Genomic DNA, 25,052 nt, shown 5'->3' with positions numbered 1-25,052 from the left:
TGGTATGGGGTGTAGTCTCGTAAGCTCATTATAATCCAAGGCAAGCACTAGTAATAAAAATCTACTCAAAGCATCTGGTTTGGATAAATGCCTAAATTCTTCCCTCCTCTCTTAAAAACAATGACTAATAAACATACAAATTTTGGGAAAATGCTCCCAACACTGTACACAACTCCTGGTAGTTGGACTGTCCTTATGGTAAGAGGAACTCTGCCTGGAACAACAGGGTCAGGGAGGCCAGCTCAGCCACACTGTCATGATCTGTGAGCTACCCAATGTGCCACTTATCTAGAAGAGGGCAGCATTGGTTACAGAAGAATGTTCTTTCCAATTCTGATCTTTCTCTCTCCCCGGAGGAATTTTAACATCTTTGGATATTTCTTCCTACATCACACCTCATGTCAACCAACTTTGTAAGAACACTGTAAGAGAACACTGCAGATGAACTGGGTTGAGTAATAGCCTCCAAATCCACAACTATCTGGAGCCTCAAAGTATGACCTTATTTAGAAACAGAGTAAGTTAAGATGTGATAGGTTAAGATTTGAAGATGTAACAAGTCAAGATGAGGCCACACTGGATTAGTGGTGACTAAGCCCAATGACTGGCATCCTATAAGGTAAATACACAGATGGGAAATGACATAAGGATACAAGTTAGTGCAAGAATGGTGAATGGACAAGCCACAGAGCATGGAGCACTGCCAGCTACTCCTAGAAGTTAGGAAAAAGCAAGGAAGGAGACTCCCTTGCCAGCTTCAGAATGAGTACAGCCTTGCTAACATCTTGATTTCTGTGTCTAGTTTCTGAGACTAAGAACATGAATTCTGTTGTTTTAAGCCATCCAATTGGTGATGCTTTGTTATGGCAGCCCTAGGAAAGTAACAGGCTAGGTATCAATACCTGGAGTAGTACTGCTGGTAAGGACTCATCTTGCTCCCACAGGGATAGTCAGTCCTCTTTCATATCTATAAGAGATGCCTGGCTTCCAAGTCCATCAATGGATGCCTATGAGATTGTTTGGTTTGGAACCCTGTAGTATTGTTTTGTTCTATATACTTATGATAGAGTTTAATTCATAAATTAAGTACAATAAGAGATTAGCAGTTACAACTAAGATAGAACAATTACCTAACTTAGGAATCATTTATTTATGGAATTTCTTCTTACTGTTTCAGACCACAGCTGTCTGTGGGTAATTAAATTGCAGAAACAGATGCAGACAAGGGACTACTGCACATCTGGGTCACTGCAAACAGTGCACTGTCCTGCACATCTCAGTACAGTGAGACACTGGCCTTGGAGGATGACGACATCTCTAAAGATGCCCAGATCTCTTCTAAAGGATGCTAAATACTGGTATTTTCAAAAGCATCATTTTTCACTTTAACTTGAAAAAGAAATACCCTTTTCCTAAGGTAACTACAATCTTTTCCGTTGAAGCCTCTGAAGGCTCAAAAAAGTGCACCTGGGTATCTCCTGTTACCAGGAAAACAAATTCTGTCTCTGGAGGATTCTGTAAAAACACACACCACAGGCACCACTTTTGGGTGCTCATGTGGTGGCAGGGCTTGGGCGGCTGGCAGGAAGATTTATCATTACAAAATATGGTCTGTGCCAGCCCCAAGCGGGCGTGGTCAGCATTTCCCCCTACACACCACTGTGAGTGAGCTCTATAATGTGACACACTATCAGGCTAGGGCACCTGAAGAACACCACTAATGAAACAGAAGAAAACAATGATACTTTCATGAAGCTGTTCATTTAACTTGCAAAATATGAATCCCTGCAGAACAGCGTATGCAAGAAGACAAAAGTTTGTAAGATTTCCAACCCTATAAGAAAAAAAAAAAATGCTTTAACTTCCCCCAGACTGTCAAGAGCACATTCTATTTTTACTTATGGTGCCCCGGAGTCCCTTCATGGCTGTCCTTCCTCCTTCCCTCCTCTGCTTTGCATGTGTTAAGAGTACTTTCTTACTGAGTTAACCCCCAATCTTACTTAGGTTTTCTACTTGACTGCTTAATACAAGTCTGAGGACTCCAAGAAGTAGAGTCTGGGTGTGCATCTATAGGCCCAAGCTAATCATATAAACACAAGACCTACTCAAGTGTCAACCATGAGCACAGTAACACTGATGGCACAGTGCGGAACTCAATTTTCATGTCCTGTGAGATAAGCTCAAAGCCTTTTTTGTTTTCACCTCACATGTGGCAAAGCACCATGGTGGTCCAAGGAACGGTTTCAACACAAGTGGAAGTAGACACTGTCTGCTTTCACAGACTCACAAACTGAGAACACGACTCCCAAATCCATGTACGAACTCCCCATGACAGTCAGCTTACCTGGGTAAAACATGTAAACTCTCCAGGCTTCGTTCTCCTCTTCATCTGAGACATGAGGAATACTTACACACACCTCAGGGTTAAGATGAAGCAGGGATGAAGCAGGGTGGCAATGCTTAGTGTCTTATACAGGAGACATATTTGATAAATTTCTAGTTCTTATTCCTTTATTTCCTTAAGCTACGTCAACTAATAAAAATATATGCAGTAAGAATATAAGACTGGGGAGATGGCATAATTAGTGCTTGGCATGCAAGAATGAGGATAGATCAAACTAGGGTTTGACACCAATGCCCACAATAAAAAGGGGGCAGGTGTTAAGGCACACACTTAAAATCCCAGCACTAGAGAGGCAGAGACAAGAGGGTCCCTGGGGCTTCCTAGCCAGTCAGTCTCATCTAATTGGTGAGCTCCAGGTTTAGAAAGGGACCCTATCTCAAAACATATGGTGGAGAATGATTGAGGAAGACACGCATACACACACACACACACACACACACACACACACACACACACACACACACACACGAACAACAAATCTATATATGATCAATTACATTTATTTTTACACAGCAAAAACCATAATATGGATTAATTCTTTCTTCTTGTCTGAGCCAAACTTCCTCTAACACATATATATGATTAGAGCCAAGGCTGGTCTCTAATTCACTATGTAGACAAGGCTAACCCTGAACTACTGATTATAACACTGCTTCCATTTCCAAAGTGTGGTGATTACAGGCACATGACACCACATCTGGCTCCAAGGAAACCTTTATATTGCTTTGAGAATTTGTTTGACGGACAGAAAGATGGCTTAGGGGGTAAAGGCACTTGCTGCCAAGACTGATAACCTGAGTTTGATCCCCAGGATGCCATACAGTAGAAACAAAGAACTAACTCCCTCAAGGCATCGACTAATCTCCAAAGTCACACTGTGGAGCAAACATCCCCCAAAAATAAATACATAAATAAGTATAATTTTTAAATCATGTACTTTTAAAAACAGGACTTGTTTTAAAACTCTTTAAAGACATGAGTTCATCTTGACAAAAAAAAAAGGTTGACTTTGTAACAGTTTGGTGAAGACATATTTTTATTTAGGTAAACATATATATATATATATATGCATATACATGTACATATATATACATATGCATAAAACTATCCTATAACTATTATTCAGTGGGATTGGTGAAAAGTCCTTGAATAGAAACTATCTCTGTGTTGACACTGAAATTAACTAAAACCCAAGGGCCGGGTATACCTGTAAGGGATTTTTATTGATGGAATCATTTGAAGTGGGAAGACACACCCCAAATCTGGATCTTTTTGAGGTGGGAAGATCCACCTTAAATCTGGGTCACATCTTCTGCTGGCAGCCTATATAAAGAACATGGAACAGTGGTTCTCAAACTGTGGGTCACAACCCCAAAAGACCACTGGTGGAAAACCAGATATTTACATTATGATTCATAACAGTAACAAAATTACAGTTATGAAGTGGCAAGGAAAATAATTTTATGGTTGGGGGTCACCACAACATGAGGAACCATATTAAAGGGTCACAGCAGTAGGAAGGTTGAAAACCACTGACACGGAAGAAGAAAGTGCTTGCTTCATTCATACAACAAGGACATGTGTTCAACTCTGTTCATAGCAGCATTATTTGTAATAGCCAGAACCTGGAAACAACCTAGATGCCCCTCAACTGAAGAGTGGATAGAGGAAATATGGTAAATTTATACAATGGGGTACTACTTAGTGGGGGAAAAAACACACAATGGAATCTTGAAATTTGCAGGCAAATGGATGAAACTAGAAGAAACCATCCTGAGTGAGGTAACCCTGTCACAAAAAAGACAAACATGGTATGTACTCACTCATATATGGATATTAGACATAGAGCAAAGGATTACCAGCATACACTCCACAACACCAGAGAAACTAGGAAACAAGGAGAACCCTAAGAGAGACATACATGGTTCCCCGGAGAAGTCGGGAAAGGGACAAAATCTCTTGAGCAAATTGGGAGCTTGGGGGGAGGGGAGAGGGAGTTAGGAGAAAGAGAAGGGGAAGAAGAGGAGGAGAGAGGAGGACATGAGGGAGCAGGAAGATTGAGTCAGGGGAAGAATAAAGGAGAGCAAGAAAAGAGATACCTTAATAGAGGGAGCCATTATAGGTTTAAAGAGAAATCTGGCACTAGGGAAAGAAATGTCCAGAGATATACAAGGATGAGCCCAACTAAGAATCTAAGCAATAGTGGAGAGGCTACCTTAAATGCCCTTAAATACCTTATATGCCATTCTAGAGCCTTCATCCAGTAGCTGACAGGAACAGAAGCAGACACCCACAGCTAAGCACTGAACCAAATTTCTGGAATCCAGTTGCAGAGAGGGTGGAGTGATGAGCAAAGGGGTCAAGACCAGGCTGGTGAAACCCACAGAAACAGCTGACCTAAACAAGGGGGAGCTTATGGACCCCAAACTGACAGCTGGGAAACCAGCATAGGACATACCCAGACCCCCTGAACGTGGTTGTCAGGTAGGAGGCCTGGGAAATATATGGAGTCTCTGGTAGTGGATCAGTATTTACCCCTAGTACACAAATGATCTTTGGGAGCCCATTCCCCATAGAGGGATACTCTCTCAGCCTAGACACACAGGGGAGGATCTAGGCCCTGCCCCAAATGATGAGACAGACTGTGATGATCTCCTATGGAAGGCCTCACCCTTTCTAAAGAGCAGAAGAGGGATGGGATAGGGGTCGGTGGGGGGCTTGGGAGGATAGAAGGGAGAGGGAACTGAGACTGATGTATAAAATAAGGTTGTTCTAATTTAAATTAAAAAAAAAAAAGAAAGTGCTTGCTCTTGGCCTGCTTTCCCTTGCTCTTTCTGGCAAGGCCATTCCGTTACTGCCATTACAGCCTACTTCTTCAGGATTCCAGTGTATACTGAAGACCAACTAAGACAGCCAGCCTCATGGACTGAACAACTATTGATTCCTGGACCTTCCACTGGAAGAAAGCTATTATTGGAACAGTTGAATCGTAACTTAAAAACTATACTAATAAATCCATATATATGTGTGTGTGAATGAATATATATATATATATATATTCATTCAATCAGTTCTGTTCCTCTAGAGAGTCCTGACCACTACAGGAAGCATTTACTCAAGACCTTCAGTGTTATTTTCCTCCCCACATCCCTCCTTTAACCTGCTCCCTATCCTTCTCCCCCACTTGATCCTCCTATTCTAGTTTCTCCTTTATCTTTTTAGAATACCTGGATTTCCCTTTCCTTGGAAGATTCCCCCACCCACTCTGTCCCTTACTAGGTACCTAACTTCTGTGGTTAATTGGATTGAAACACATTTAAACTTAGAAACTAATAATATATATATACACATTTTCATATGTACATATGGAGGGAAGGTGGCATGATGTTCCACTCTCTAGCTGAGGACCTATTGACATTTGATTGCTGCTAGGAAAGGGAAGGTCAGTTTTCTTTAATGGTGCCACACCTGGTATCTTAAGCACATTCCAGGGCAGGCCCCATGCCCAGAAACAATCAGCTCACAAAAGCTGGACCTGATGATGATTGGGGGGGGGGCAGTGAAACTGGGTAGATAGGGAGGTGGGGGAGGTTCTGGGACCAATAGGGGAAGGGGGATGAATAATATCAAAAATACATTGTATGATGTTGTCAAAGAATAAAAACTTTTTAAAAGATTGGTCAAGTCCTTAATACTCAATTCTTTAATAGAAGAGGCAGATTTAAAAAAAAAAAAACACTTAATGAAACAAAAATGAAGTAGGCAACAACACAGCAAACCTACTAAGTCTTGTAGGTGACTAATTTTAATTATTGGGGTCCAGAAACAATTTGCATGAAATAACATATAAACTAAATGTAAAACATAACATTTGAACAACATCTTAAAAGATGGTTAGAGCTTTGCAGCCCGCGGTGGTCTGGGCTGTTTGAAAAGAAAGGGTGAGAGGGCCAGGTGAAAACAGAGCCTCCCCACCTGCAGCTTCTCTCAGACAATCATCACTTCAGGAGAAAGAATAAAATGCTTTCCCTGTCCTACCTCACACAACCCTGTCTTTGCCTTCGGCTTCAGGACTGCCCCAATCCTTCCCTCTGCTAATGTCTCTCAAGCATTCCTACTTCTCTTGCTGCTTCTCTCCTGTCCAGTCCTGGTGCAGTGGTCAAAGAGTCTTTGTTCTTCATTCTTCATTTCTGACCCATTGTGCAGTGATAAGGAGATCGGCTCAGTAAAATAAGGATTTACTTTCTGGCTTTATCCTTCCCTTGTTTTTAGAATTTAATCAGTATTTCTCCTTAAAATGCATTTGATGCTCAAGGAACACAGGACACACAGTCTCAGAAAAGAGACTAGAGAGTACCACTGAACTAACGAGATTCTAAGCATTTTTTTTTTAGCAAGGAATCTATTATTACAGTGATGAAAAGCCTTAACCTTAAACATGCTGGTCTCTCTATACATCTTCCTTTAATACCTGAGAGTTTTATAAGGCTTCAGATGTCAATCAGTAGGATGGGTAGTTGAGTTTCCTCAATGAGACAAAGGAGGCACTTTTAAGGAAGTTCTCACACAAGCCAACACCCTCATATTTTAGAGGAAGGTAGTTTGGCATCTTGACACTGTAATAAATAACCAGAGAAGCAGAAGAGCCCCATTCCTGACTGATGATCCCGTTACCAGGAAGATCCATCTACTAAAGGACTAATGAGTCCACGGTTTCCCCTCTCCTATAGAATAAATAGCTACATCTACCCATAACTTGCCTCTAGAGTCAAATTTGTCCATGCCAATTAACCATTTATACTGATTTCAAAAGTACAAAAAACCACTCATATGTAACACAGATACTAGACTTTCCAGAGACAGTGGTTGTTCCCTATATAATTCGATGAACTGGTGTGATATAGAAGTAAATACTTTACATTGGTATGGATTTTTGGTTTATTGATACAAATTTAAGGTCAGTTTTATTATATATTTTCTACTCTTGTTTAGGTATTGTGTTTATATAGCTCATTTTAAAAGGTAATGTATAATTAAAAATACAGGTTATATACAATCATCTTAATAGTCAAAACTTATAGTCATGTGAGTTAGTCTTTCTAAGTATACAGAGACATATTTCAGATGGATAGATATTCTTCAAATCTTTCAAAGACTACAGAATATGGCATTTAAAATGGTTTGTTAACTGAGGGCTTTTCATGACAATGAGACATATTTGCTCCTGGCAACACCAATTAACATCAGAAAGGATGATGGGCATCTATGAAACTCATTATGGAGTTTGCTTCAATGTGACAAGGATAGCCATTTGGACAAAAAAAACTGCTCTTGCCTGGACTACTTGACAGCACACTGTACAAACTGGACAAGCAGGTTACAAAGAATAGTGACTGCTGAACTTGCAAAGAGACAGGATGATTCTTCAAGGTTCTTGCTTCATCAAAAAGTCTGCCAGACATTCTGGGCTTATAGCTAAAGAGGGTGGAACTTTGGGTGATTGTCCAGGCAGTGAGATGTCTCTGTCAATTCTAGAGTTCATATATTATCCTTCCAGGGTCTTTGATGGAGTTGAAGACAGATAGTTTATGGTCATGGTTTTCCTTAGCTATGATAAAAGATAAGTTACATATAAAACTTTAGAATCACAAAGATAGGATAGATGATAGAATATTTTCTTTAAATTTTGCCAAATGTTAATGGACTAAATATTGTAACTATAATTCTTGCTTGATAACTTTTTTGTTATATATAATTTTACTATGTTAAAGTTAAAACCTTCTTTTTTATTTTGACAGAAAAGGGGAGTTGATCGGGGATGTCCTTCTGTATACTGTAAATATGTGTTGCTCTTATTGGTTGATGAATAAAGCTGTTTCAGCCAATGGACAGGTAGAATTTAGCCATTGGGGTTAATAATTAAGAGGGAGCTAGCCAATATGAAGCCTAAGTCATTGGCTAAACAATTGTATATGATATTAAGTCTTAGGATGGTTAAGTGGCTATGGAACCCAGGAGGCGGAGAAAAACTGGTTCAGTGGTATCCAAATAGATGGGTAAAATCTCGTTTCTATACGTGGGTAAAAATGAGCTCAGCTCATTTTTTCTTTTCCTTATAATGAACCCTTCCAGTTCACCAAGTGACTCAGTTGTTTCTTTTATCTTTTAAAAATAACTGACATTAGAGAAGTGGTTCAGCAGTCAGCATCTCCTGTAGTACTTGTGGCTCTTGTAGATGGCCCAGGATCAGTTCCCAGAATGCACATGGCAGCTCACAACCTCCTATAAAGGAATTTGATGCTCTCTTCTGGCTTCTGAAGGCATCAGGCACACATGTGATGAACATACACATATGTAAGCAAAATATTCATACATATAAGATAAGAATAACAAATATTGAAATAAATTTATCCTATACACACCCCTCCTTTAAAAAGTGGCTCTCCTTAAAGTGAACAAGGATCAGTATATAAACTCTGCTTCTCTAAGGAGTAGTTTACAGAACTACAAATGAAATTTGAAAATCCTACCAAGTACTGGACATTAGAGAAGTTCCATAAATATTGCTGATAAGCTGATTTAATACTATTAAAGACAGGTAAACAACTACTTTGAGATTAGGAAGCATCCAAACACACTTCTAACATTTATAAGGGCTAAGGTAAGACTGCAGACAGAGGCTTAGATTCTATTATATATGTTTTAAGTTAAGCTATTAAATAAAATATGATCTTATAGTCTGACACTGACAAATACACCTTCAACTACCTGGAAAGGCAGGTTCTTAGAGTCTTTGATGTTCCATACCATAGTGAAGCATACAGGGCAAGTCTACCCCTTCTCTTCCCATCCCCAGTTCTGTCAACATCTCCGCTCCCCTTCTCCCCATCTCTTCTATTTTCTCCTCTCCCCCTTCTCTAGTAGCTCTTGCTATGTTACCAGTGCTGGGCTTGATCACAATACCTCCATCTTCCAGGCTTTGCCTGGAATACCACTTCCTGCCTAGTACCTGAGGTTACAAGGTTCACATCATTTAGTGAAGGATCTTTCAGTTCACAAGTGCCAAAGCAAAGCTTCTCTCACCCAGGACACTGGGTAATTTTTTGTTTTATTTTGTTTTTTTAAAACAGGGTTTCTCTATGTAGCCTTTGCTGTCCTGGTATTTGTTCTATGGACCAGGTTGGCCTGGGACTCAGAGATCTGCCTACCTCTGTCTCAAGTGCTATGGTGTATGTGCCACCACACCTGGCTTGTATAATTTATTCAATAAAGAAATGGCCAGATCACTCTTGCTACCAGTCAATATACCAGACAAAAGTCAATAAGTATTATGATAAAGATAAAACTTAAACTTCCAACCCCTAAGTATTTCAGGTCTCTTAAGACCTATAACCAACAGATCTAATATTTATCTAGATCTATATCTAAAATCTTGATCTGTACTTTCTTAACAAACCCATTCAAGCTTGGAGCATTTTATTCACATTACAAGTGAGTTGAAACAGGAAAAAGTCAAGAGAACATAGAGTATCAACACAGAAGATCAGATGTGCAGATGCAAGAAAAAGCACTTTTCTTGTGTGTCTGTTGCTAACACCCAGATGACGCAGCTGGTCCAAGTTCAGCGTCACAGTACAGCACGTTTGGGACCTCCGCTCCCTCTCACTGATGCAGATGCACACAGCCACAGTGTGTGCCTGCTAACGTCCATAACCTAGCAACCAGCAAAGCAGCAGGGCACGCTGAGCCACAGCACGTAAGTAAAGAGCCTCTCCCTACACAGAGCCTCCCCTCACCATAACTTACTGTGCTCCATGCACTCACTTAGCCAGAATATGACTGTTTACTTGAAAAAACTATTAGATAACTTGTTATTGCAGTTCATAACACTCCACAAGAGGGCAAGTATTTCAACTGGAAATCTTACTTATTTGTACTTACTGAGATTGTACCATTGTCTAGACCTATGGACAGTCTTCTTGTTTCCGGGTTAAAAGACATGCATGAACATGGAGCTGAAAGAAATGAACATGTTGATGAAATTAACAAAACAATGATTCTCATCGATTCAGGGGTGTCTAATGAGCTAAGTGTGTGGCTAGGTCACCCCACTGTCTCCTGAAACAGTTCATTTCAACCATGCTCACGACGAAGTAAAAACAGCAATTTTGAAATTAAGCACCTGGTATTTAAGTTGCCTTTTAATGAATATACAAGTAAGACGTTCTCAAACATGGCCAGTCCTAAAGGATGTACTCTTGGCTTGTGCTGGTCATACTAGATCTAAATTTGCTTGTCTAGAAGACTGACTCTACTTTGTGCTGTGTAAACTATTGACCAGTACTCTCTTAATCCCACTCAAATCCCAATTTAAACAGGAGCAAGCAATGTTTTCTGAGCTGGAGAGAAAATAGAAAGTTTACCCTCCACTGCTAGACATCCAAATACACACACACGAGTGCAGAAAAGTTGTATTGGTTCAGAATTTATGCGGGGCAAATGAACTATCAAGGGATTTTACTCTGAGTGCTCAAGTGGTATCCTGGAAGTTGCTAGTTGAAAATAACTGTGGGGTCATTTTCTTTGTATGAAGTTAAAAGAGACCCCAGTTTAAATGCAAATAAAACATATAAAGCTATGGTGGTAAGAACATGGTGGGTTTTATTTGTAAGTGAATTGTGGTTTAAGTGGCAAAGATGCAGCATTCTGAAGTAGGGCGAAGCCCTTATTCAGCATCACTGATGTCTTTGGAAGAGCAGAATTCAGACACAGACATGCACACAGCAAGAACGGAGTGTGAGGGTACACCAGAGCTAAGGGGGAGACCAGGAAGCCACCAAAAGTCAAAGAGTAGCAAAGCTCAGGCTCCCTCACAGCCCTCAGAAGGAGTCAAAGTTGTGCAGGACCTGAGATCTCAGTCTCCAGAACTAGGAGGCAATACACAGTCCTGCTGCTGAAGTGATTCACTTTGTAGTAGTTTTCCTACAGAGGCCCCAGGAAACTCGTGTAGGAGTTATTTCATTGTGTGGTGGTATTGAGAATAAAAAGCATCTTTTTAAAGTCTCTCACCCTCTGCATGCTGTCCACTTGTGGCTCTCTGTATTAACTGCCATCTACTGCTAGAAGTTTCTCTAGTGGAGGTTGAGAGATGCACTCACCTATGGCTATAGCAATATGTTGTCAGGAGTCATTTTATTGCTGTGTGTCCTTTAGCAGAATGCTAGCATTTTTCCCACTCCCTTATAAAAAAAAACAGAACTGCCAAATTCATCATTTTATTAGAGTGAGTGTGTGTATGTCTGTGTGTTACATGAGTGTGCAGGTAGCTGTGCTTGAGTACATATATCCAGAGGTCATTTGGCTTATCCAATTAAAATGTCCAGTTGTCATCCTCTACTCTCTGCATTATTGCCTTGACAAGAGTCTCTCACTGAACTGGAAGCCTGAAATTGAACAATCATTTCGGGGGTTTCTTTACTGCACCCCTTGTATACAATACTAAGAACTTGTCAAACCACCTTACAGGATGAGAGTTTAAAAAAAAAATTATCAGCCTGGCGTTAGAGGCACACGCCTTAGGCAGGGGCAGGTAGATCTCTGTGAGTTTGAGACCAGCCTGGTCTGCAAGAGCTAGTTCCAGGACAGCCTCCAAAGCCACAGAGAAACCCTATCTAGGGAAAAAAAAAAAAAATTGTAAGACAACAGTGGGCATGACCATACTTTGACCAGACTGCTTAGAGTGTGTGCACATCCTTGGCCCTCCAGTTAAACTTTGATCTACTTCAGGACCCTAAAGATGGAGTCCAAGGCCTTGCTGGATCTCTTTGCCCCCACTCCCTCTCAGTGTGACCACATACGTCTACCTTTTCTGCTTCCCACTTTTGACTTTTGATTGTTAAGGAAGGGAGGTCAGACATGACTTGGCACAGGTTTTGACCTCCAAATTCACTCCTAGAATGCAGGTTGGGGCACAATAAAATAACAGTTCCCTCAATCATTTAGAGACAGAAAAGACAGAATCTTAAGTCTATAATGACTTTTGATTTTACCTTTTGATCCTTTGTATTAATAATCCTTTCTCTCATCTTAAAAGAAATAGAAACTTTCTTCCCTTTTCTTTTCTGAACTGAATGCACCTAATTTCATGTAATTGTGTCATATGTCTATCATAATTGTTCTTGTATGTTTTTTGTTTTCATGTTATTTGTGTCAGAAAGATTTTTTTAACAAACTATGGCCACTTCAGTTCCTCTTTTTTAAAAATTCATGTTTGTTGTATGCTAAAATTATTATTATTAGTTTGGGGCATGTCCAATTAAAATGTGAGTACAGATTTGAATTTCAATATTGTGATCATATATTAAGGCCTAATAAATACATCTGGGAACCCTAAACATCTTATATCCTATTATATCTTTAGGTATATTCAATGTTTTAAAAACTTTAAAATGCTAATTATTTATATAAAACAACATTTGTTAGAGTCATAAGATTTCATTAAACTATAAATTTGAATGTTATATTCATAAATTTAGATAAGGATTTCCTTCCAAAACAGTTTCTAAATATATAGTTATATATATTTTTTATCTTGTTATATAATAGGTGACATAAAATTCGAATGATTTCTTCAAAATATTCTTAATATATATATTAAATGTTTAATGTAAGACTTTTATACAATATATTCTGTTGATAGTTTCCCCTCCCCCAGCTTTTAGATCCTCCCTACTTTTATCTATGAAAACTAAAGTCCAAATTAAAGACTTTTTCAAAGAATAAACCCCAGATGATTTCATCAACTAAAAGGAAAGAACATCATCTCAAAGACTCCTTTCTGATTTAAGCTCACTCCTGGGAGGGTAAAGCCTAGGACTGTTCAGGCACTCCTCACTCACTTCTGGGATGGTAAAGCTCAGGACTGTCCAGACACTCACTCACTCACTCCTGGGAGGGTAAAGCTCAGGACTGGCCAGACCTCACTCATTCACTCCTGGGATGGTAAAGCTCAGGACTGTCCAGACACTCACTCACTCACTCCTGGGAGGGTAAAGCTCAGGACTGTCCAGGCACTCCTCACTCACTCCTGGGAGGGTAAATCTCAGGACTGTCCGGGCACTCCTCACTCACTCCAGGAGGAAAGTACTTTCTCAGATCATCTGAGAACACGTTCATGTGGACTTGGAATATTCTGGATGTACTCCTCTTCAATGCCACTGACAATGGAATACCCTGAGAAACCAAACATTTATCTGTCTATGCTTCTTAAATATTTTGTGATTAGATTTAAAAAATTACTTATGATATCTAGTATTCTGATATATTTCAAATGAGAAAATAATACTAATCTTGATTTTCACTTCATCTCACCTTTTTGATATGACTATTTGCTTACCCTAAGTCCCACATTATTCAAAACTAATGTTTGTGCCAGGTGGTGATGACACACACCTTCATTCCCAGCACTCTGAAGGCAGTCAGATCTCTGTGAGTTTGAGACCAGCCTGATCTTGAATTCCAGGATAGCGGCTACACAAAGAAACCCTGTCTCAATAAACAAAAAAACAAGAACTAATGTTTGAAAGAGTCAAATTTTTCAGTCTTTATTAACACACACACACATATATATATTCTTATTATCCAGTGTAATTTGGATAAAACAAAAAATTAGTTTTATTTTAAACTTAAATTCCATTTATTCTAAGTAGAAATATCCAAAGATTTGAGTTTACTCTTTTTATGTGAATTATACAAAGGACATCAATCTCTAGTACCAACAATGTCCATAATGATTTATACCTTAAATACTGGTGTTTCTTTACTTAATTAGTATCTAAAATATCTTATAGTATGAGTAGCCAGTATTTAAAAATTAAACAATATTTATCTTTTACAAATTTAAAAGTGTGTGGGGACAGATGGACAACAGTGACTCTTTATCTTGGGCTAGTTCTAGTCCTTGGGATATTCATTCCTTGCCCTTTTCTGTGTAAGAACCAACACCCCATGACTAACAGATAAAAATCTTTTTGCCTCTAACTTAGCTGATCACTAGCTTTCATCAACCCAAAAGCTTCAGACAGCATCTTGGGCCTACAGAAAAAGCTTCCCCCATCTCATTGTACCTGCCCCTCTGATGTACCATCAATGTATTTTAAACTTGGCTTGATTTGTGACTTTGTTCTGTAGAACTATAAAACTTCATGGAACTGCTTCCACAATAGAACACAGAATTTGGGGTAACCTAAATCTATGTTCCTGGGCCATGGTCACTCAAATGGATCCACAATAAACTCTTATTCCCTTAAAAAGTATCCACAGAGGATTTCACATTGATGTACATGCAAATGAAGGCACAGTGAATAAAGGCATTTATATAGAAGGGTTACAAGTATACAGCTCAGAACTTAGGTGAAGGCTCTTGCTGCCCACCACAATCAGGCTCTCTCTCAACTAGGCCTTGATTAGATGTGGGAAAACAGATGGTTCAAAATGAGTGCTTCAGTAAGGGCTCGAGTTCCTACACTTGTTAGCTGAGCAAATGGCTCAGCTATGTAAAATCTGTGTGGCCTGACCACAACCTCACAACCAAGAGCCAATGCAAGAGCTGGATAAGTGACAAAACAAGCTATTTCAGTGATGTGTAAAATGTGCCAATCTTTGTATTAATGTAATTATCTTTGGGGAAAAAAGTTTCTTGTTTTGTTTGGGGGACAAATTCATAAATACTCAGGAGCTAAGGTAAATTCCACCTGCCTGGCCTGAAAAGAGACCCCACAATGGCCTCCAGTTATCTAATGGCCAGGCATTAGACAGGATTCATCCCTCAACTTTCTGGTTACTATATCTCTGGCAGCCAAGGGAGTTTACCTGTTCTCTGTTCCCAAAGGAGAAGTTGGTACCAAGGGCCCAACTGTGACACCCAATCCTCTCACACAACCATCTCCACCACCTGCCACCCAGCTGACACTTCAGATTCCTTCCCATCTCCCTTTTGTCTTAAACCCTTGAGTGACAAAGCTAGTTAGTAAAGCAAATCTGAAATATATCAACCAGGGATATCTGTGACTTTCCTGCACTATTTTGTCTGTAGTATAATGAGAATGCAGTGGTTGAAATAGTACCCATTAGAAGCATAGAACACATGGATGGCTACAATGAAATCTCAATCCTGGGCCCTGAGGAAGGTCCCTCTACAGTTAACAAACCAGTGTAGCAACCTGTAAGCTGACACTGCAACAGCAATTAGCAGCAATAGCATGGAGGCACCAGCGGAGGAGCAGAAGAATATTTGCTCCAATTTCTCTTTTGCCCACAATATCAGCTTGTTTGCAGGAAACTTGTTTATGGCAACAATCACCCTAAATTCTCTACAGAGGCACTAGGGTGTAGTTCAGTAATAGAGTGTGTTTAGTAGGCAGGCACATGGCCCTGGGTCCAATTCCCAGCACAGGCATATGAAAACTTCTGTTGAGAGCAGTTTAAGTAGACTTTCTTTGGGGAACACCAGTCCTTTTCACACTACTTCTGAAGCTGTAATCCTCAATGAAATGCAGGCAGTGCTCATCTAGTACCAGCCTTCTTCACCCAGTGTGAGCATCAGGAGTGCAGAAACCGCCTACCATATTTACCTCCGCATCCTCTGGACATTGCACAAACTGTCCAAAGAAACTAAGAAAGGAGGATAAACGATTCATTTCTGCTCTCCCTCTTTCTATGGCTTCACTCCTCCCAGACCATGTTCAGCTCGACACTACAGTGACACCAATAGGACCATGAGTCAGCCTTTCCCTTTAAAGGTCACAGAGATCCAGGAGAGTATGACAGGCAGGGCAGCCACATACTTGCAGCTACAGCTGGGGACATACAAGCACACGTGGGAGTACCTGGCAGGCAGAGAGGGCTTGTTTGATCGATCTCACAGGCAGAGCCCTGCCAGCATTCTGGGTGGGCTAAGAGGATAGGAAGGAAGCCTTCCAGTATCACCATCTGGGCTTCTGTCCCCTCAGGAGCCAGAAAGTCCTCTGCCTGGCTCGTCCTCCCTGTTCTGCCATCAGCTCCTCTTGCATCTTCATGCACAAATGCTAGAAGCTCTTGGTTTAATGTTGCCAGTTCTGGGGCCCTGCCAGGACCAAGACCAGCATTTCCTACACAAAGTGTTGAATTCCTGGAAAAGCCAGATTGATTCAGGAAAAACAACCTTAATTACAAGAGAATCCTAAAGCTGGATTCTCTTGGCTCCCTTCCCCAGGTGAAGGGACAGCTTAGAAAAGCTAATGAGCATACTAGCAAGGTCAGTGGCTGGGATTTGTAATGATGCCACCTGCTGTTCATCTTTCACTTGCTTGTCTCTCCCCTAGGTCACTCAGCGGTATCACACCCTGCCTTGCTAGTTACTGAGCATCAAACTCAGCCTTCATTACTCTTCTCGCCCAGTGCCCCCGGCCCACTTCTGTGATAAACCTCAACTTTTTACTAAAGATACAGAGCATCTATTCTCCTGTCAAACACAACAATTACTATATTTTAAAAGTATTATAGAAGACAAAGTCAAGAAGCTGCCTCCTGCATCTGGAATATTACTTATTATTTACCAGTTTAAATACACAGCATGGTCATAGCTACCTTGTAGCATACATTCTATAGCCATTCAGTTGGTGCTCTTTTTTTTTCACTCATTTTGTAACCAGTACCACTTAACCAGTAATTAGGGACAATACTAACTAATCTCTCTCTCTCTCTTTTAACACTCAATAGGAAAGTGTGCAGACTAATTCATTAGTTCTCTATGACCAAGTATAGCTTATTTCCTTATGTGTTATGATTCTCACTCTCAAGTTGAACAAAGCTGAAATACTTGCTAAACGGTTAGTTACTATGTTCCCTGAAATTGTGAGATTCCTAGAACATAAAAGCCAAATCCTGTTCTTTTCAATTTATTTTAAAATTATCATACAATATAATTATTTTCATTATGACAATACAAGCTAATTACTGACAACTGTGAAGAATATATATACATACATGGCCTTTTTTTTCTTTCTTTTACCCAAGAAAGAAAACACCCAAGAATGAAAAACTTCAGAAATCACCTTGCTCTATGAACCTCCATCTGCAAATTCCTGGCACCCATCATTGTCCTATTATAGTAGAAATGTTTGACTAACATGATTTACATATTTATAAATCAATGCTGTATATGCATGAGACTTCATCTGGATTCTTTTAAACATGTACATATTGCTCAGCAACTCATAAGCTGTAATATTATAAGATCATATTCTCAGCTTTAACACACATTGAAATGGACTGGAAATTTTACTAAAATGCAGATTATGAGCCAGTCACTTTGGGGAGAACCCAATAGCATAATTGTTCTGGAAACACTTTTCAGCATCTAAGGATCAAGGTAGGTCTGTTTTAACTCCCTTTCAAGGACTGCACAAATAACTAAACAGTTTTACTTCCGAAAGCCAATGTACCACTGTTAGACAAGCAGAGCTCATGCTCTTGGGGAAATCATATTTATTCTTAGATTTCATCATTCCACAGGTGTTTACTGAGTACCTGTGTCATACTGCCCAGGTGTTTCTGCTGACTCTTCTGCACAACACAGGGAGCTATAAATCCCTGTTCAATTACAGCCACTCCTTGCCTCCTCTTGGTAGCTATGTGTCAAGTATGATGAACAGGCAAGACCAGAGAAAAGAATGGTTATTTTACTTAAAAGTCAGGGGAGAAGAAAATAAATCGGAATTTTCCTTCCCCCCACCCCATGCTCCTAAAACATCATTCCTACCATAGCTGAACAGTTCATGTTAGTAGGGTAAAATGGTAGGCCTATGCCCTCTAGTTGTGTCTGCCAGAACCAAAACAGGTAAAGCACAGAATCCCAAAAAATTTCTTCTTCGTAGAAAATGGGTTGAAAAATCAGGTCAATTTTGTGGTTGCCACTTACTTAATAGAAAATTATACAGTCATCAAAAGCCTCAATGAAAACCACTATACCCTTAATAATGCACTTGTTGCCTTTCAGCATTTCTAGCCCATTTTCATTCCTTTGTAACAGCTGCTGACCTGCATAACCACTCTCTACAAGGGACTCCAGTGGCCACACTAGGCTGGGACTCAGGGAGGCAACTTTACTACCCTTCCTGTCCTCCGCCCTGGTGTCTCCACACATTCTTAGCCCTGCTGCAGCCTGACCACAGAAGCCCCTATGTCTAGCTCTCCTCCCTCCCCTGGGGACTCTGCCTCTTGACGCAGACCCAGGGTCCCCTAGTTCTTTCCTGTCACCCCTTCCAGCCTTTCCTTCTATCCCATCTCCAGTCCTTCATGACAACGGGTCACCCACAGAAACACTCTCTATCAGGGACCCCACAGCCACACTAGGATAGGACCCAGAGTGGGAAACAGCAACCATGGGACAGAACACCCACCCAACAAGTAAGACAGAAGATTTCTATCCCAAGAGCATCATAACTTCAAACATCATAACTCCGGGTGCCTAGATCTCAGGGCAAAAAACGTACATGAAAAGCCAAGACAACATGCCTCTTCCAGAAGGCAGCAGCCACACTGCACTAGACCCTGAGAAAAGCAATTTAGCTGAAGCACAAGACAAGGACTTCAAAGTATCAATGATGAGTGTGTTTAAGGATCTTGGAGATGATATGAATAAATGCTTTAGTGGAGATCATAAAAACACAAACAGTTGAAAGAAATAGCAAAAACAATTCAAGGGGTGAAGGCATAATTTAACAAAGACATAGAATCATCAAGGAAACCCAAATTGAAAATGAAAACCTTTGGAAGTGAAAAGAAAACCTCAGAGTTAAGTCTCAACAAGAGATTACAAGACACTGAAGAGACAACTTCATGTCTTGAAGACAAGGTAGAAGAAATGGATAGCTCAGACAAAGAAAATGTTAACCCCACCCCCACAAAATCTAGACAGAAAACATACAGGAAATCAGTGACACTATAGAAAGACCATAGGTACAGAGGAAGAGGAAGAAACACAAGTCAAAAGCACAGGAAATGTTTTGTTAAAAAATTCACAGACTTAACAGCTAACATCCACATAAAAGTGAATACATACCATGTATGTCTTTCTGGGTCTCGGGATGAATTTTTTTTCTAGCTCTATCCATTTACCTATAAATGTCATGATGTCCTTTTTTTTTTTAAATAGCTGAGTAACACTCCGTTGGATGTGTAAATGTACCACATTTTCATTATCCATTCTTCTGTTGAGGGACATTAGTTTGTTTCTAATTTCTAGATTATGAATAGAGCAGCAATGAACGTGGTTGAGCAAGTGTCCTTATGGTAGGATGAGGCATCCTTTGGGTATATGCCCAAGAGTGCTAGAGCTAGATCTTCAGGTAGATTGATTCCCATCTGCATGAGGAATGGCGACATTGATTTCCATACTCACTGCACAAGTTTGTTCTCCCACCAGCGCTGGGTGAATGTTCCCCTTACTTCATCTCCTCACCAGCGTGAGTTGCCACTTGTTTTATTGATCTTAGCCATTCTGACTGGGATAAGACAAAACCTCAAAGTATTTTTGATTTACATTTCCCTGATGGCTAAGGAAGTGTTTCTCAGGCATTTGAAATTCCTCTATTGAAAATTCTCTATTTAGATCTGTACCCCATTTTTAAACTGGGTTATTTGCCTTCTTGATATCTAGTTTTTTTAGTTCTTCATATATTTTAGATAATTGCTCTCTATTGGATGTGTAGTTGGTAGAAATCTTTTCTCATCCTGTAGGCTGCTGCTTTGTCTGAATGATGGTGTCCTTTGCAATGCAGAAAGTTCTCAATTTCATGAAGAACAATTTATTAAGTGTTGATCTTAGTACCTGTGCTAACTGTTTTCTGTTGAGAAAGTCTTTTCTGTGCCAGTGAGTTCAAGGTTATTCCCCACTTTCTCTTCTATCGGATTTATGTTGAGGCCTTTGGTCCATTTGGAGTTGAGTTATATATACAAGGTGATAAGTATGGATCTATTTGCATTCTTCTACATGCAGCCATTCAGTATGACCAGCACCATTTGTTGAAGATGCTATCTTTTTCCTGGTGTGTGTTTCTGTCTACTTTATAAAAATAAAAACAAAACAAAAAAAAACATGTGTCCATAGGTGTGTGGATTTATGTCTGGGTGTTCAATTTCATTGATTAACATGTCTGTTTTTGTGCCAATACCATGCTGTATGCTTATATGTGAATATTAGTTGTTAAGTCAATGGTAATCATATGATAGGTATGGAGTAAGGAACCAGAGGTTACAGATAGGTCTTATTAGGAAAGAGAAGTAGAAAAGATAGTTATGGATGGAGGGAGGGGCTGAACCAGAGGATCAAGTGGGGAGAAGAGAAGGGTGGATGAAAAACAGAATACTGGTAGAGAGAGATAAAATTAAGGATCATTTGAGGGGTAGTATGGAAAGCTTATACATATATGAAGGCAATCTAAATGAAATCACCAAGTAATGGGGAAGACTCAGTCCCAACTGGCCATCTCTTGTCACCAAATGACTCGTCAAGTTCCAGGACTGGGTTACATCTAATTGTGTTGTTGGCCAAAGAGTTTCCATGGGAATCCCCAGACAACCCAAGGCTGTTGCCAAGGCAAACAGGTTGCTCTCCACAAGCAGACAGCAAGGCCCAATTGGTAAACACAATATCTATATAACTCATTTAACATGGAAAAGTCAAACTGGTGCCTTCATAGAGCTTTCACTGCTTTGTTTTAGCATATTTGATACAGGAAGGTACTCTGCATGCTACAAAAGATTAACTTAAACATCAAGCCAGTCACAAACTCTTTGCTCTACAATAATATCTTGCCTATAAGATATGCTAGAACTGGGGCTGGAGAGATGACTCAGAGGTTAAGAGCACTGACTGCTCTTCCAGAGGTCCTGAGTTCAATTCCCAGTAACCACATGGTGGCTCACAACCATCTGTTATGAGATCTGGTGCCCTTTTCTAGTGTGCAGATACACATGGAAGCAGAATGTTGTATACATAATAAATAAATAAAATATCTAAAAAAAAAGATATGCTAGAACAATGGTGGCACAAAGCTTATGGGAGCCAACCAATATCTGATTTGACTTTAAGGCTCACTCCATGAGACAGAACCCAGACCCAATTCACCAAGAGAAGGAGAGAGAAGATCTAAATTAATAAAATTAGAGATAAAAAGAGAGGCGCAGAAACAGCCACCAAGGAAATTCAGAAAATAATGATACTCCTGAAAAATCTGTGTTACACCAAACTCAAAAACTTAAAAAATATGGATGAGTTTCTCTACATATATAATCTACCAAAGCTAAATCAAGATGAATAAAGAATTTAAACATACCCATAATTCCTAATACTTTAAAAATGGCCATCCTACCAAAAGCAATCTACATATTCAATGCAATTCCCATCAAAATTCCATCATAATTCTTCACAGAAGTTGAAAAAACAATCTTAGATTTCATATTGGAAAACACATACACACAAGGAAGAAAGAAGGGAAGGAAGGAAGGAAGGAAGGAAGGAAGGAAGGAAGGAAGGAAGGAAGGGAGAAAGAAAGAAGAGAAGAGAAGAAAAGGGAAAATAAAAACATGATAGCTAAAACAATTTCAAATAATAAAATAACTACTGGAAGTGTCATCACTCCTGAGTTCAAAATGTACTGCAGAGCTACAGTAATAAAAACAGCATGGTATGGCATAAAAATTGATACATTAATCAATGGAATTGAATCAATGACCCAAACATAAGTCTATACATCTATGGACACCTGATTTTTGACAAAGAAAACAGAAATACACACTGAAGAAAAGATAGCATCTTCAACAAATGGTGCGAGGTAGTCAAACTGGGTGGTTGCATGTAGAAGAATGCAAATAGATCCATATTTATAACCCAGAACAAAACTCAACTTCAAAATCAAGGACATCACCATAATATCAGATGCTCTGAATCTGGTAGAAGAGAAAATAGGGAATAGGCTTGAACTCATTATCACAGGAATGGACTTTCTGATCATGACATACTGTTGACATTAAGATCAACAATTAATAATTGATACCTCATGAAACTGAATAGGTTCTATATGGCAAAGGACACCATATTTTGGACAAAGCGGCAGGCTACCAACTACATCTACCAAATGCATCTAATAGAGGGCTATTATCTATAAAATACATAAAGAACTAAAACAACTGGACATCAAGGAAACATTCCAATATAAAAATGGGTACAGAAGAGACACCATGACCACAGCAACTCTTGTGAAGGAAAACATTTAGTTGAGGCTGGCTTACAGATTCAGAGGTTTAGTCTATCATCATGATGGTGAAGAGCATGGCAGCACATGGGCAGACGTCGTGCTAAACAAGAAACAGAGAGTTCTATAACTGCATCAGCAGGAAGAGTCAGCCACTGTGCCTGGCTTGAGATTATAAAACCTTAAAGCCAACCCCCAATGACACACTTCATCCAACAAGGCCACATTTCCAAATAGTGCCACTCCCTGTGAGCCTATGGAGCCCATTTTCATTCAAATCATCACAAGAACTAAGCAGAGTTCTCAAAAGATGAAACGTAGTGGCCAAGAAGTACTTAAAAGTAATGTTGACATCTTTAGCCATCAGAGAAATACAAATTAAAAACTATTTTGACATTTTATCTTACCCCAGTCAGAATGGCCAAGATAAATAAAACAAATGGCAGTTCATGCCGGTAAGGATTTGGGGAAAGGGGAACATTTATTCATTGCTAGTGAGAATGTAAATTTGTGCAAACACTATGGAAATCATTGTGGAGGTTCTTAAAAAGCTGAAAATCCATCTTCCACAACATCCAACAATACCACTCATGAGCATATCCCTAAAAGTCTCTGCATCCTACTTCTGAGATGCTTGCTCATCCATATTCATTGCTACTATACTCATAATAGACAGAAATTGAAAACGGCTATATGTCCATCAAATGACAAACAAATGTGATGTATTATAAAGAGAATATTATTTAACTGTTAAGAAAAATGAAATTTGCAAATAAATGGATGTGGGTAGAAAAAAATCTTCCTGAGTAAGGTAACCCAGACTCCCCAAACATATATTGCATTATTTCTTTTATATAGAGATGTTAGCTTTTAACCTTTAGATATGTGTTTCAATCCAAATAGCCACAGATGTTAGGTACCTAGTAAGGCACTGGGGAAGAACAGAAGTAGATCTTCCTTTCCAGTGAAGGGGAAATGGAGTATAGAGAAAGTAGAAAAGAAGGACTAAGTGGAGAGTAGGATGGGAGAGCAGAGTAAAGAAAGGGATATGGGGAAGGATAACTCACAATAAAGAAGCCTACAACCATAGAAACTTCCTAAAATTGATATGTGAATGGAAAAAATTCAAATGGAGTCATGTTATAATGAAGGAGACATTTGCCCTAACTAGACATTTTGTGCCACTAAGTAAAATCTCCATACCATGAATCTATTGGCCAAAGTGATTTCATTTACCTCACCCAAACCCCTACGTGACAGGCTACTACAAGGTCTACTGGTTGCTTTCCACAACCTGATGGAAAGGCTGAAGACAACACTTAAGTCACAGAACATGGAGAAGTTGAGGTGTTACCCAACTAGAAGCTTCATCCCTACTGACTAGTACTCATGGTAACAAAAGGTACTCTGCATCCCACCAGAGAAGAAAAGTAATTGTCAGTAATTGTCAGTAATTGACTATAATAGCAACAAGCCTACAATATATACTGGTACAACCATGGCATGAATGTTAAGAGAGTAACCAACAACTTTTTTTAATTGAGTTTAAGACCCACTCAGGAGATGGAACCCATACCTGAGATTGGATAGATCATGTGTCCAAGGGAAATCCAACTACTATTATTCTAATAAAGGACCATAATATAAAATATCTCTAAGTGGCATATTGCTATGCCCACAGATGCTTTTCCTTGCAGTAGATGGCAATTAACAAAGAGATCTACAACTGGGCAGTGTGCCTATCGAGAAAGACTTTGGAGCACTCAGTCCTAAATGGGATGTACTCATCAAACCCCTACAACCAATTCTCAAGGACCTATGCAGAAGAGGAGGTGGAAAGAGTGTAAGAGACAGAGGTAGTGTGTGACCCCAAAGAAACGGTGTCTTGCAGGCACAACAGGACTGATTAACATAGGAACTGAAAGAGACTGTGGCAACACAAACAAGCCCTACAAAGATTCAAGTCAGCCAAATCCCATAAGGCAAGCAGACACAAAATCCCACCACTAACCAGGAAGCTATTTACAATTGATACCTACAAGGAAAAGGAAAATCATGTTTTTTCCAATGGATTTGTCACTGTATATATCAACTCTAGGGCAGGCCCATTTCTAATAATAGTTGGCCAGCACAATGAACTCCAGGAGTTTACCTTTATTTTGTGTGGGGGTAGGTGTGTGTTGGGGGGGGTTGTTTTGTTTTGGCATTTTGGGTATTAGTGGATTTTATTTTGATTTTCATTTGGTGGGGGCTGTTTTGTTTTTGTTTCTTAAGAACATGAATATGGGTGGGTTGGGAGGTGGGGAAGATCTAGGATGAGTTGTGGGGAATACAATCAAAATGTGCTGTATAAA

At 39.6% G+C, this 25,052-nt stretch overlaps 1 protein-coding gene across 2 annotated transcripts in view; it reads right to left on the bottom strand.

Moving 5' to 3' along the window:
• Positions 1-25,052, bottom strand: part of Wdfy2 (WD repeat and FYVE domain containing 2) — a 142,133-nt gene that overhangs the window by 65,257 nt on the left and 51,824 nt on the right. For both annotated transcript variants that reach the window (XM_027390362.2, XM_035452074.1), the window contains exon 3: positions 10,346-10,419. In XM_027390362.2, the coding sequence (XP_027246163.1) occupies positions 10,346-10,419 (74 nt within the window). The remainder of the gene's footprint in view (positions 1-10,345; positions 10,420-25,052) is intronic.

The sequence above is a fragment of the Cricetulus griseus genome (genome assembly GCF_003668045.3).
Source record: "Cricetulus griseus strain 17A/GY chromosome 1 unlocalized genomic scaffold, alternate assembly CriGri-PICRH-1.0 chr1_1, whole genome shotgun sequence".
NCBI classification, from domain to species: Eukaryota; Metazoa; Chordata; class Mammalia; order Rodentia; family Cricetidae; genus Cricetulus; species Cricetulus griseus.
This window is presented reverse-complemented; position numbering and strand designations above follow the sequence as displayed.